At 37.4% G+C, this 14,984-nt stretch overlaps 1 protein-coding gene across 1 annotated transcript; it reads left to right on the top strand.

Moving 5' to 3' along the window:
• Positions 1 to 1,813: 1,813 nt before the first annotated feature.
• On the top strand, positions 1,814 to 14,450 carry cckar (cholecystokinin A receptor). Its single transcript, XM_079811200.1, has 5 exons — positions 1,814 to 2,257; positions 2,690 to 2,941; positions 8,647 to 8,905; positions 10,222 to 10,349; positions 13,071 to 14,450. The coding sequence occupies exons 1-5, from the start codon at positions 2,131 to 2,133 to the stop codon at positions 13,646 to 13,648; spliced, it is 1,344 nt and encodes a 447-aa protein (XP_079667326.1). The 5' UTR covers positions 1,814 to 2,130; the 3' UTR covers positions 13,649 to 14,450.
• The last annotated feature ends 534 nt before the right edge of the window (positions 14,451 to 14,984 follow it).

Here is a 14,984-nt window from a genome sequence, read left to right as displayed (position 1 = left end):
ATCTGACAGCAGCTATCAGGAATTAAAGCTTCTGGCCAGTGCTAAAGATTTTTGGGTTAACAAAACCTGTGTGTGGTCTTCTTCAAACATACCATCTAAAAGCCATTATGTTTTATAGTATGGCAAGCTATATGTTTTGTCCTAGCTTTATAGTCACAGTTAAAAGGATCACATTGCCAAATCATTAAAATGCATTTCATGGATAGCCTACTCCTTTTAACTAATTACCTACTCATCCAGAGCAACAATTAAAGTCATCATGAAATCAAAGACAATTCAAATTTATGACAAGTTGTTCCCTTTGATATTATACTATAAGCTATACACTCGGTAGGCCTACACTAAAAAAATGTAACAATGTGTTGTAAAAGTAAAAAAAAAAAAGCAGTTTGTTAATTTTGCAGGTCTCTCTCTCCAAAGCTATAAAGCATCTTCCAGGCTGTTTAAATTGTGTGAGAGCGCTGAGTGCTTTGTTCAGTATAAAGAGGTCAGTGAAAGAGTAAAAAGGCCCTTAAAATCTCTTTCGGGATAAACCCTTTGTCAGAATAGTAAAACAGTGTCAAAGAGTACCCAAACAACTTTACTTGTAAAATGAAAAGAAAAAAAAAAGTCTATATTAATTTAAAATGTTGTGTAGTTGCTTGGTTACGAAAGAATGAATAAAGTTATAGCACATTTAATGACCTGTGTGCAAAATAAATCCGTCCATCCATCCACCAATCCATTTTCCAAACACCTTGTCCTGTTGTGTGCGTTCATGTTTTTCTATCATGGTGGGGACTTCAACCTGAATTCACACTGAATCATGGGGACTCTCTAAATTGACGTCCCTATGAGGAAACAAGCTTATAAATCATACACAATTTTTAATTAATTTATTTTTATGTAAAAATACAGAACGTTTTCTGTGATAGATAAGTTTAGGGGTACGGTTAGTGTAAGGGGATATAATATACAGTTTGTACAGTATAAAAACCATTACGTCAATGGAGACTACCCAAAAAAGATAACAAACCAGACGTGTGTGTGTGTGTGTGTGCGTGTGCGTGCGCGTGCGCGTGCGCGTGCGCGTGCGTGTGTGTGTGTGTGTGGTCCAGGTATTCCCTATGGGGACCAAAAGTTCCCAAAAGGATGGTAATCATTTTTGAGCTTGTGGTGACTTTTTATTTATCCCCATGAGGAAAGCAGCTTATAAATTATATGGAATTGATACAGAAAGTTTTCTGTGAGGATTGTGTTCAGGGGATAGAATATACAGTTTGTACAGTATAAAAGTCATCATGTATATGGAAAGTCACCATAAAACACCCTTCACCCTATATTTCCCAAGTTTTTGTTTTCTTCAATATCTTGAGTTGTTTACCAAACTGCGTCAAACAAATTTATATATATATATATATATATATATATATATATATATATATATATATATATATATATATATATATATATATATATATATATATATATATATATATATATATATATATATATATATATATATATATATAGTTGAGCTGATTTGCATAAATAAGGGTAACTGACTTGTCAGCAGAATGAGGGACACCAAAATATTTCATTTTTGGAGTTAATAATTAAAATAAATATAACAACAAAAATATTATTAGTTGTAGTATTTTAAGTTAAAAAATAATTTAATTATTTATTTTGTTTGTATGGTTAATATGTTATAAAATAGTTTTATAATTAAATAAAAAAGTTGGGTTTTTTTGCCTATAGTTGTTTACAAAATGTCATGGGGTGTACCGTATTCTTGGAAGGTGTCTAGTGAGAAAGTGAAGGCGGGGTCTGCGGTTGTGTGGACGGCAGCACTGATCAACACTTCACATCACAACTCATGAGGAGCAAGACTTGACTAAATATAGTCCTGGATGTAGGCTACTTTATCCATTTTTTTTTTTTGTTTCTTTTGACATCTCAAAACTTTATACAGTTTTGTCTTGAATATAAGATAAAACCATGTGCTTTACTGTAGAGTGCAGCACTGTGACATTATGGCAGAACAAATGTTGCTGTTCTTTTACCTCGAGATGAAGATACATTCATTTGGATAGATAAATATCTATATTGTGAAGGAAAGCGGGAAGTCATCGGAAAAAACAAACAAACATGGAGACATTTACAATTCAAGATATGCTCATCAATTCCACTGATATTTATAAAATATTATGTGGATTGGGAATCGGGAATTTGTCGGAGTGCAAAAATGACAGTGACAGCACGTTCGAACCAAAAGGTAAAACAGATATTTTAACACTTTATTTTACCGTGTCCTTGTTACATGTAGGCTACTAAATTATAATTACATGCAACTAACCATCAACCAAACCCTAATCCTACCCTAACCCTAGTAGCTACATGTAGTTAATTAATAGGCTACTTAAAATAATTACACTGTAGGCTAACAATGACACCTTAAAATAAAGTATAACCAGCTACATTTTTATACAGGCTATATATCATAGGCCTATTATTTACATTTATTCATATGTTATTTACTTGCATTACCTTTATATATTTGCATCAGAGCATAGGCATTTTGTAGGCTACTGGAAAATTTATGAACGAGCCAAAGTTTCGCCTTGGACTTTGCCTAGAGTCAAAAGCTTGTTAAAACTTGTAAATTATGATATTCTCATCTCGTTCTTTTCCCGTGTGTGTTTGTCAGATATGAACCAGACTGTGCGGATCGTGCTGTATGTGTTCATCTTCCTCCTGAGCTTCATAGGGAACAGCCTCATCATCACCGTTCTGGTGCGGAACCGGCGCATGCGGACGGTCACGAACCTGTTCCTGCTGTCTCTGGCCGTCAGTGATCTGATGCTGTGTGTCTTCTGCATGCCCTTCACACTCATCCCCAACCTCATGAAGGACTTCATCTTCGGCAGTGGCATTTGTAAAGTGGCCACGTACTTCATGGGTGAGTCATTTTGATATTTGTAGTTCACACTTCAGTTTTTGCAGCTTCTTGAAGCAGATAGTAGGTTTACTATTAAACTATTACTTAGCGTAGGGTACAACGGGGCTAAACCTTAAGAAAAAATTCCTTTTTTTTATTACTCCCTTAGAGTATGATTACAGAAAAAAATATGTATATGTTTGTATTGAACATTTATGGAGCAACAGATTTTGTGTGAAAATAAATCATGAAAGTTGTTTATTTTGTTTTAAAGTCTTATAAATGTATGGGGGGGTGGGGGTAATTACCCCACACACGGGTGAAAATGCTCACCAGCATGGGGCAAAAGGCATACAGTATTGATGCAAATACTTTAGCTAAATAATGTGTTTTTAATAATGTCTAAGTTAATAATTGTTCAAAGTTTGCACTATTTTCTGTTTATTTTGAAAAATAATGAATTGTTGTTCAATAAATCTACTGTCATTAAGATATGTTAATATAGAAATATATTTTAAAAATATATAACCAAAATAATTAAAAAAAAGTAAAGATTCTGAAAGCATTGAAGGAGATCCCATAATAATTTAATATAGATTTACAGTAGTAACAATAAATAATATTTTATTATATGATATGATTAATATATTTTTTAAATATGATGGTTTCATTATAAATATGGTGATTATTTCTAAGGTGGACGCCCAACTTAATATATGATATTTACCATCTGAATCGAACAATGTCATGTCAACAAATAAAAAATGTCAGCTAACTATTTATTATCATGTTAATTATGGTGCCTTTAGCCTTTAAACTGCTGAAGCAAGTTTTTGTTTAGAGGAAAATAAAATCAAAGGAGCCTTTTACCCCATGGAGCCTTTAGTCCTGTTGTACGCTACTATTTACTTAGCCTACTTAGGCTATTATTTACTACTTACTTTTGGAATAGCATAAAAGCTAAAGTTTTAGCTTTAACATGAGCTTTAGGTTTTTTCTCTCTAAATGTTCTTCACTTAGGCTAATAGAATAGCCAATCGCATGTAAACTATTAAACTGAAAGTTTAACAAGTAAACAGTTAGGCCTATCTGAAGTGAAAATTCTCAGTAGCTTCTGTCAAAATACCAGTAAATACATTCCAATTTAAAATTAATATGGGATATTTCTCAAATAATAAAGCTTATATTTCTTAAGAATATTTTTTTTTTGTTATTTATTGGGATGATAGTGGTGTTTAATACCAAGTGATTAAGGTTTTCTCTCTCAAAATTGTCATGTAAACAAAGTCAAGGTTATTTTTGTTAGAATTGGGTTACTCATAGTCGGACTATATCGGGTCCAAAACGGTGAAATGAGATTGCAAAAAAAAAAATTCTTACTTAGTATTTTTGTCTTGTTTCCAGTCCAAATATCTAAAATCTAGAATGACAACAGAGATGGCAAAAGTACTCAGTTCTTGTACTCAAGTAGAAGTACAGATACTTGTGTTAAAAAATACTCTGATAAAAGTAGAAGTAATGATTTAACTTCTTTACTCAAGTAAAAGTAACAAAGTACAGGCTTGGAAATTTACTTAAAGTATAAAAGTAAAAGTAGCCTTGCGAATGACAACTTTTTTTATGTAAAGCTACCTGGACCACACAAAGGTTACTAGAGTGCAAGCTGAGAAACTTAAAGGTCCCATGGCATGGCATTTTTCTATTATTTTATGTTTCCTGAGGTGTACTTATATTGTTAGTATGATTTTTACATCATAAAATGTCATAATTTAGAAATAAAAGGCATTTTTCAATACTGATGTTTGCCCTGTGGCTGAATGCACTGTTTCAAGAGGCGTGTCTGCTGTGAAACTTCAGTAAAAACGCCCACTGTTGTGATTGGTTGACATCTTTGCATTTGAAATGAGCGGAGGGGGCGTGTATGTAATACGCAAATCAAAAAAAAAAGAAGTGATTTCTAAATTTACTTTGACTTGTATTTCATTGCAGACAATAAATAAAATATTTCATGTTTTGTCTGGTCAACTTCATGCCATTTGTAAATATGCATCCTTTCCTGTCATTCAGACCTGCAACACATTTAAAAAAAAGTTGGGACAGTAAAGCATTTACCACTTTGTAATGTTGCCATTCCTTTTCACAACACTTAAAAGACGTTTAGGGACTGAAGACACCAAGTGATGAAGTGTTTCAGATGTAATTTTGTCCCATTCTTCCTGCAAACAAGTCTTAAGGTGGGCAACAGTACGGGGTCTTCGTTGTCGCATTTTGCGCTTCAAAATGGCCACATATTCTCTATTGGAGACAGGTCGGGACTGCAGGCAGGCCAGTCAAGTACCCGTACCCTCTTCCTCCGCAGCCAGGACTTTGTAATGTGTGCAGAATGTGGTTTTGCATTGTCTTGTTGAAATTTGCATGGACGTCCCTGGAAAAGATGTCTTCTTGAAGGCAGCATATTATGCTCCAAAATCTCTATGTACTTTTCAGCATTAATGGTGCCTTCACAGAAGTGCAAGTTACCTTTGCCAAGGGCACTGACACAACCCCATACCATGACAGACCCTGGCTTTTGGACTTGTTGCTGGTAACAGTCTGGATGATCCTTTTCTTCTTTGGTCCGGAGCACACGGCGTCCATTCCTCCCAAAAAAATACCTGAAATACTGATTCATCTGACCACAGTACACGTTTCCACTGTGTGATGGTCCATCCCAGATGCCTTCGAGCCCAGAGAAGTCGACGGCGCTTCTGGACACTGTTAACATAGGGCTTCCTTTTGGCACAGTACAGTTTTAACTGGCATTTGTGGATGTAACTACGTATTGTGGTACTTGACAAAGGTTTGCCAAAGTAGTCCTGAGCCCATGTGGTGATATCGCTTATAGATGAATGACGATTCTTGATGCAGTGCCGCCTGAGGGATCGGAGATCACGGTTGTTCAGCTTAGGCTTGCGCCCTTGTCCTTTACGCACTGAAATTCCTCCAGATTCCTTGAATCTTTTAATTATGTTATGCACTGTTGAATGTGAAATATCCAAATCTCTTCCTATCTTTCTTTGAGGAACATTGTTTTTAAACATTTCAATAATTTTCTCACGTATTTGTTGGCAAACTGGCGATCCTCGGCCCATCTTTGCTCCTAAAGGATTAGACCTTTCTTGGATGCTGCTTTTGTACCAAATCATAATTACATCACCTGTTTCAAATCACATCATTATTTAACCATTTTACCTCATTACTAGCCCTAAATTGCTCCTGTCCCAACTTTTTTTGAAATGTGTTGCAGGTCTGAATGACAGGAAAGGATGCATATTTACAAATGACATGAAGTTGACCAGACAAAACATGAAATATTTTGTGTTCATACTGTCTGCAATGAAATACAAGTCAAAGTAAATTTAGAAATCAATTCTTTTTGTTTTTATTTGTGTTTTCCATACTGTCCCAACTTTTTCTGATTTGGGGTTGTAACATGATGATAACCACCGGGGTGATATGTAACATAATGAAATAAGGATTATGACAAAAATGGATTTTGAAAGCTTTTTATTCAGCACTGACTTTCCAATATAACTGATGTGAGTGTCTGTGTGTGTGTCACTCTCAGTCATAGTAATTGACAATAATACATTTAACTTGAACAATTGAACAATTGTTATTCTTGTTCCTCAGTGAAGAAGACCCTGTTTCCACTGTGGTATACTCTTGGAAGTTCCCCTGATCCCTTCTCTTCTAACATGTTCCAAGACCTAGGCATACTGAAAATCAAATAAAACATATATAAATTCAACAACATTTTCTTGGAGTAGATTATAACGTTTAATTGTTGTTACAACTAACCCAGAGTCATGTAGCTCACCTTAGCTAACAGCTAAAACATTATCACTAACAACTTGCATGAAAAATGTCTACACAGACACACAATAAACATAATTTAACTTTGATGAGTTTAACTACAGAGCAGAAATTCCCATAGCAAAAAAATAAACAAAGTAAAAAAAGTTACTTTCTTACATCGAAATTGTTTTTTCCACTCTAACATCTGCTGTGTCTGCCACAGGAATCTACTTTATCACATGTGGAATAAGGACTAAACTGAGCATATGTGAAGTGAATCAGGTGATTTGTTACTAGTTCCTGATTGGAGAAATCGGAAGTGTTACAACCATCCCCGGTCTCCTATATGGAAAAAATATGCCATTGCCTACATTTTAAATGGATGTCTGCCAATAGGCCTAAAACTTTGAACACGCAATGATTTCCCGTGAATGAATGCCGCTGAATCTGTTGAGTCGTCTTGTAGTGGTGCGTCAAGTGCAACGTATATTCCCATCCAATTAGATTGAATTCGGTTGAATTCGATATTGATGACGCGAAAAATAATAACGTTAACTCCACTGAAATTATTTGAAACTGAAGTAATGTGCCAATTTCGAAAAATGTAAGGAGTAGAAAGTACCAATATTTGTGTTAAAATGTAAGGAGTAAAAAAAAAAAGTCGACACAAAAATAAATGGTAAAGTAAAAATATCAGAAAAATCTACTTAAGAACAGTAACAAAGTATTTGTACTTCGTTACTTCCCATCTCTGAATGACAAAAGGAAAATTACATAAGATATGTTTTCTGGAAAATAAAATAAACAAATTTTTTGTTGCTTAAAACAAGCAAAATTATCTGCCAATGGGGTAAGAAAAATAATCTTGTTTCTGTTTGAAATATTGTTTTTTTTTGTTCTGTCCCAAACAGAAATACGATTATTTTTCTTACCCCATTTGCAGATAATTTTGCTTGTTTTAAGCAACCCCCACCCCCCACCCCCACCCCCCCCCCCCCCCCCCCCCCCCCCAGAAAACAAGAAAACAATTTTTATGTCATTTTGCTTATCTAGTTAAAACCATCTTGATTGAGATTTTTTTAGATATTTGGACTGGAAACAAGACAAAAATACTGAGTAAGAAAAAGCATTTTTGCAGTGTATTGCTTTGCTGGGTATAAAGGGTCACCTAAAAGGAAATGCTTAATGTTCCAGCTTCTTTTTTTCTGCATTTGGTTAATAAAAAAAGTTGATTTAGAGATTCATTATTATTCATTAAGGGGCTAAAAGCACAGAGCATGAACACTGTGAAGCTTGCACTAATAGAACTAAAATGCATTTTATTATATTGTAAGCCTCGATTGAAGCGGCAGGAGTTTTTTGTCCAGCCTTGAGATATAGTTATCCATTTTGAATGAATATTTATGACTTGTTGAATTTTGTGTACAACAATTCTGAAAACTATTTATAGCCAGTTGGTTGCACACGTCCAGATGTTGCAAACGTGCCATGTAAACAATTTAGTAATGAGACAATGCCACTGTCTCTGTATTTGATGCATCAGCATGTTTTATGTGTTTGTTGTGTGCTATATTGTAATACTTGTTCATGATAAAGCTGACTTAATTTACATGCCGTGTTGTTATTACCGCGTGGGTATGCTAACATTGCTGTCTAATTAACTGCTGTTTCACTAGTTGCAAAGGGTGCGGTGTTAAGCCATTAACAGTTCATGCCTTTGTTATCAGGGCTTAGAGTTAGTTTGTTATGAAGTTTTCCTGTCTGTTTCCATTTTGGTGTTTACTGCTGTTTATAGAAGCATATATATCAGCCTTCTGAGAATCAGTACTTTAACAAGGCCAGATTTATTTCTGTATGTGCAACTGAGTTCTGTGTGTCCAAACACACAGGTATTTCGGTGAGCGTATCCACATTTAACCTTGTGGCCATCTCTCTGGAGCGGTATAGTGCCATCTGCAACCCCTTTAAGTCCCGTACCTGGCAGACGAAGTCCCACGCTGCAAAAGTCATCACAGCCACTTGGGTCGTGTCCTTTCTGCTCATGCTGCCTTATCCGATAGGCAGCACCCTGGTGCCTTTCATGCGCAGTAACAACAGCACAGGCAACATGTGCCGCCTGGTTTGGCCCAGTGATGTCATGCAGACCTGGTAAGATTTATTGGGACTGTGTGTGTTTTTCTTTTTGAGGATAAGGTGATAGGTACCAAAAGTAAAAATTCTGTCATAATTTATCGTCATGTTGTTCCTAATCTGTATGCTGTTATGTTTTCGGCAGCAGTTATTTACACTAAGTGTAAAAAAATATTCAGTGTTATTTATATTGAGTGTAAATAGTGGTAGATACTGTTTGCACTAGGATAAGTGCAAATAGGGATAGATCCTATTCTCACAAAGTGTAAATAGAAGTAATAAACTGTAATGTTTGTACTAAAGGTAAAACATCTGAGCATTGGTGGGTGGAGTTGGTGAAAATTGCCTTTGCTAACTTTGTAAATAGACAGTCTTTTCTGTGGAATACAAAATAAATTACAAAAATCTTTTTCATACAGTTTATACTGACCATTTGTCAACCCTTACCAAACATTAGTGTACTTTAAGTTTGTTTTATTAAGTACACTTTATGTAGAAAGCATACTGATATCAATGTACAAGTAGTATACTTGTAAGTGTACTATTTTTAATACTACTTGGGAGTAAATTGGCCCACTTTTTAGAGTATATAAAATCATACTTACTTTAAAGGGTTAGTTCGCCCAAAAATGAAAAATAGCCCATGATTTACTCACCCTCAAGCCATCCTAGGTGTATATGACATTCTTCTTTCAGATGAATACAATCGGAGTTATATTAAAAATGTCCTAGCTTTTCCAAACTTTATAATGGCAGTGAATGGCAGCCCAAAATTTGAAGACCAAAAAAGTGCATCCATCCATTATAAAAGTAATCCACACGGCTCCAGAGTTTTATAAAGGCATTCTGAAGCGAATTTATGGATTTTTGTAAGAAAAACATCCAAATTTAACACATTAGAAAGCAAAATATCTAGCTTCCGGCGGGCCGTCTTCCGGATTCAACATACGGAGTAAGTGTAGCACCACTCGCAGTTCAAAATGCTTATGCTTGAACATGAGGAATAGGTAAAAAAATTATCATCAAGGCAAAAGTCAGACAATAGTGTATGGAAAAGAGCTTCAAGGTTCTTCAAAAATTCTACTTGACCAAAACAAAATAAATAAAGGTTTCAGGTTTGGAATGACATGAGGGTGAGTAAACAATTTAAATTTTGGGGTAAATTATCATGTAAATGTTAACCTAGAAAGCTACCTGGCATTTGCAGTATAAAGGTTACTTTTCAGCTAAAAAATACTTACTGTCAACCGACTCTTTCTCTCTCTCTCTCTCTCTCTCTCTCTCTCTCTCTCTCTCTCTCTCTCTCTCTCTCTCTCTCTCTCTCTCTCTCTAAGGTATGTTTTCCTGTTGCTGACACTCTTTCTCTTGCCTGGGATCATAATGATGACAGCTTATGGCCTCACCTCACTTGAACTCTACAGGGGAATCCGATTCGAAATGGCTAATAGGAAGTCAAACAAAGGTATGGGAAACATTCATAGATTTCCTGACCTTAATATTTCAAATGTGTAATTATTGTTTAAAAGCCTTTTAAATTGAGCTATTTAGTCTTCAAGTACATTTGTATAACAAACCAGAAGGCTAATGTGCCCTTCTGGAATCAGAAATATCGTAAAGAAGAGTTCAGAGCACCTGAGTGACCAAGTGAAGTTGTATTTACAAAATTTGGAATTGTAGATGATGCCGAGTTGTGATATAGTAAGGGGCATGTTGATGTGACTCTGATCTATAATGTTTTCACCATTTTGAATTCAGATGTAGTTTTTTGGGTTTATTCACAATATATACCGATGAGGCATAACATTATGACATTATGATAACAATATTGTGTTGGTCCCCGTTTTGCTGCCCAAACAGCCCTGACCCATCGAGGCATGGACTCCACTAGACCCCTGAAGGTGTGCTGTGGTATCTAGTACTAAGATGTTAGCAGCAGATCCTTTAAGTCCTGTAAGTTGCTAGGTGGGGCCTCCATGGATCGGACTTGTATGTTCAGCACATCCCATAGATGCTCGATTGGATTGAGATCTGGGGACTTTGGAGGCCAAGTTAACACTTCAAACTCGTTGTTGTGCTCCTCAAACCATTCCTGAACAATTTTTGCTTTGTGGCAGGGCACATTATCCTGCTGAAAGAGACCACAGTCACCAGGGAATACAGTTTCCATGAAAGGGTGTACATGGTCTGCAACAATGCTTAGGTAGGTGCACGTGTCAAAGTAAGATCCACATGGATGGCAGGTCTCAAGGTTTCCCAGCAGAACATTGCCCAAAGCAACACACTGTCTCCGCCGGCTTGCCTTCTTCCCATAGTGCATTCAGTGACGCACACACCCGGCCATCCATGTGATGTAAAAGAAAACATGATTCATCAGACCAGGCCACCTTCTTCTATTGCTCTGTGGTCCAGCTCTGATGCTCACTTGCCCACTTTTGGCGCTTTCAGCGATGAACAGGGGTCAGCATGGGCACCCTGACTGATCTGTGGCTATGCAGCCCCATACGCAACAAACTGCGATGCACTGTGTATTCTGACACCTTTCTATCAGAACCAGCATTAACTTCTTGAGCAATTTGAGCTACAGTAGCTTGTCTGTTTTTTCGGACACACACGGGCCAGCCTTCACTCCCCACGTGCATCAATGAGCCTTGGCCATCCATGACCCTATCACCGTTTCATCACTGTTCCTTCTTGGACTACTTTTGATAGATACTGACCGCTGCAGACCGGGAACACCCCGCAAGAGCTGTAGTTTTGGAGATGCTCTGACCAAGTCGTCTGGCCATATTTGGCCCATTTTTCCTGCCTCTAACACATCAACTTTGAGGACAAAATGTTCACTTGCTGGCTAATATATCACACCCACTAACAGGTGCCGTGATGAAGAGATAATCGGTGTTATTCACTTCACCTGTCATAATGTTATGCCTGATTGGTATATATTATTATTATTATTTCTTTTTTTGGCCACATGCATGAATGTGTTGAATGTTAATAACAAATGCCCAACTTGGAGGTACGAGTTTCCCAGGTGCATTGAAGGCAGCGTAATTCCCGATGGGTTCCCTCAGGATTTTTTTTTATAATTAAAATAAATACACTGAATGAAAATAAAGAATAAAAACCTGTGAGTAACATTACTTTGAAAGACATTATATATTTGTTGAAAAAACGTTATATAAAAATATAAATACTTAAAAACATAAGGAGTTCAACGGTTGTCAGCAACTATATTTAGAAACAGCTGCTTCAAATTTAGTTTGAGGTATGACTGTGCGTAATTGATGTTGTAGAAAAAAACAATGAATGTTAACCTTGTAAATGTTAAAAGACCTCCATAAATCTAAACCCCCTCTTTCAAAAGCCCAAAGTAAGTTCCAGAGGGTCTCCATGGCTCAAAAACACTAATTGTAAATTAATTCTAAATTAAAAATGCTTTGGATGCTGCTAGAGCGTATGTGACCACCTCACCGGCAAGAGACATTACTGTAGTTATGAGAGCTATCAATGGCAAAAAGAATCTGCAGAGGTCAGGAGGTACAGAGCTCAGGTGGGACAATTTCAAGCTTTCAGAAAATTTGGAGTTTACAAATTACAAGTTTTATGAGGGCGTGAATGCATTTTACAAGTCGGAACCTTGTATTTACGGTAATTCCGACATGGCATTAACTTTTACAAAAAAAAAATTCTATATAGTATGAATATGAGTAGTATGAATGAAAATCAGATGTACTACATCTGCCATGTTGTCCCTGTCACGTGACCGACCAATATCATATGCGTTGCAACATAGCGTATGAGACAAAATGAGAATTAATATTTTTCCTCTAAAACGTTATTCTTTCACTTCTATTTTTGTAAAATGGGTGATTATGAATAATATGAGAAATAATTACTTACCTTGATTAGCCCTACTGTTTTCCTTTTAGATGTCTTGGCAGTCATTTGTTTTGTCTGGATATATTCATACATTCATTATTCATTTATTTTATTTAAAGTAAGTTGAATGTTGGGTAATGGCTGCTTTGTGACCAACATGAAAGTTATATGCGACTACCACTAAATGCAAACTGCGAAAATATGCATAAGTCGGAGATAGTGGAGAAGCTTCTTTATGATTACAAACAAAACAGCTCTATCTTGAATCACATAATCACGCTTTCATCCTCACTTTGCTCACTAGAGAAAGAATACGGCACGTCCAATCTGAAAAATGGAGACAGCGACGGCTGCTACCTCCAGCCGTCCAAGAGGAAGCGCGCCGAACCCGTGGCGCTTGGCTCAAGCAACCCAAAATCCAAACTGAGAAGGGTTTGCAGCAACAGCCCTACAGCAAACCTCATGGCCAAGAAACGGGTCATTCGCATGCTGCTGGTGATCGTTGGGCTGTTCTTCCTCTGCTGGACGCCGATCTTCGTCGTTAACGCCTGGCGAGCCTTCGACAGACGTTCGGCCGATCGTCTCCTCTCGGGAGCGCCGATATCCTTCATCCACTTGCTGTCCTACACCTCTGCCTGCGTCAATCCTATAGTCTACTGTTTTATGAACAAACGCTTCAGACAGGGCATTCTGTCGACATTCTCATGCTGTAGGGATGATTTTGATGAAGTGAGCAGGAGCAGCAGCCGACGTAGTGCCAGAGGAGCTGGAGGGCTGGGAACGCTGTTTGGAGGAACCGGACAGGCCGACGGTAACACGCAAACCACAGGAATGCTTACCAGGCTGACTAACACAAGTATCCGTGGCTCAGCACAAGCATAACTGACACTCATCCAACCATGAAAATGTCAGCGTAGGAACCCATTTTGGTTTAACAAGAAGTTTATCTTGAGTCAAGGGCCGTGCACAGACATTTTGCGGGGCAGGTGCTCAAGTAAAAAAAAGGCAAACTTCATCATCTTTCCTACATTTTGATATGTGGGCAAATGCATTTTTGTCTCAGTGCATGCATTGTTTTAGTTTGGCAGGGTCGGCGCTAGCTTAGCATAATGAATAAATGCTATGTTGCCAGCTAGCATGTCCAGAGTAAAAGTGATCCCAAAAAAAAACACCTAATTACTTCTTGTGGCCTGCGTATTCACAACGAGTACATATAGCGATGCAGATTAAGACTAGGCGATTTCCTAGGCAGATATTGACTTGGGACTATATTATGGGGAAGCACAGGCGAAGCACTGCTTCTTGGGCGCAGAGATATCACGCAACACATGAAATCCCACAACTTCCGTCAACATACCGGCGTGAATAGTAGCTGGCTATTTTTCATACAGTACATGAATGGCGATGAACATGGCTGATTTTGTGAGAGACAGAGAGGGTTACTTCTTAGACAGTCAAGATCCAGAACCATACCTCTATGAACCAGAGTTTTCAGAAGAGGAGCTACGCTTGCGTGCTTTGGAAATAGAATGACAGGAGGATGAGGTTGTGATCGCTCAACAGCCGGAGGACGTGAGGGGGGGGCAGTATCAAGATGCATGCTGACTAAATTCAAGCATTAAAGAGAAAACAGTGTCTTCACTTTTATCTTTTTACACATTCATTTCCCACATATAATTGAATGAGGAAAGGAAAAACAAAAGAAAACAGCAACAACAGACTAGCATGTTGACTACTTGAACATACATTTTGCTCTCCTTTCTTCCTGGCCAGCAAATTTCTCAATGACTCTCTGATCACAGTCAGTCATCTCAGTAGTGTCATGACGTTTGCATTGTTCAGTTAGATATTTGAGGTCTCTTACCCCCGTTGTTGTCCACAAAACTTCAGTACAGACACTTTGAAATAAAAGACAGGGAAAGCAATAAAGGGCATTGCTAACAACACATCCAGCCAGCCACCTACATTTCTCATAACAAGTGCGTGAAGCTCCGAGTGCAGCTTCATCCTCTGTCACTGGCCTGCTGCTGGATTTGTAAATCGCGTTGGTCCGGGATCCTTTATCCTTTTTTTTCTTCCAGCGAACGCCTTGTGAAAGAATTTGGTTTAACTGCGGCCATCTCTACGAAAGTGATCATCCTAACAAGGTTTTGGCGGAGTCGGAGTGACTGTGTCGCCCGCGCACTTTCGCTTTAGTTGCCAAGAACGGAAAGTTGAA

Source organism: Gobio gobio (genome assembly GCF_949357685.1).
Source record: "Gobio gobio genome assembly, chromosome: 2".
Taxonomy (NCBI): Eukaryota; Metazoa; Chordata; class Actinopteri; order Cypriniformes; family Gobionidae; genus Gobio; species Gobio gobio.
The sequence above is the reverse complement of the archived record's forward strand: the minus strand, read 5'-3'. Positions and strand labels throughout refer to the sequence as shown.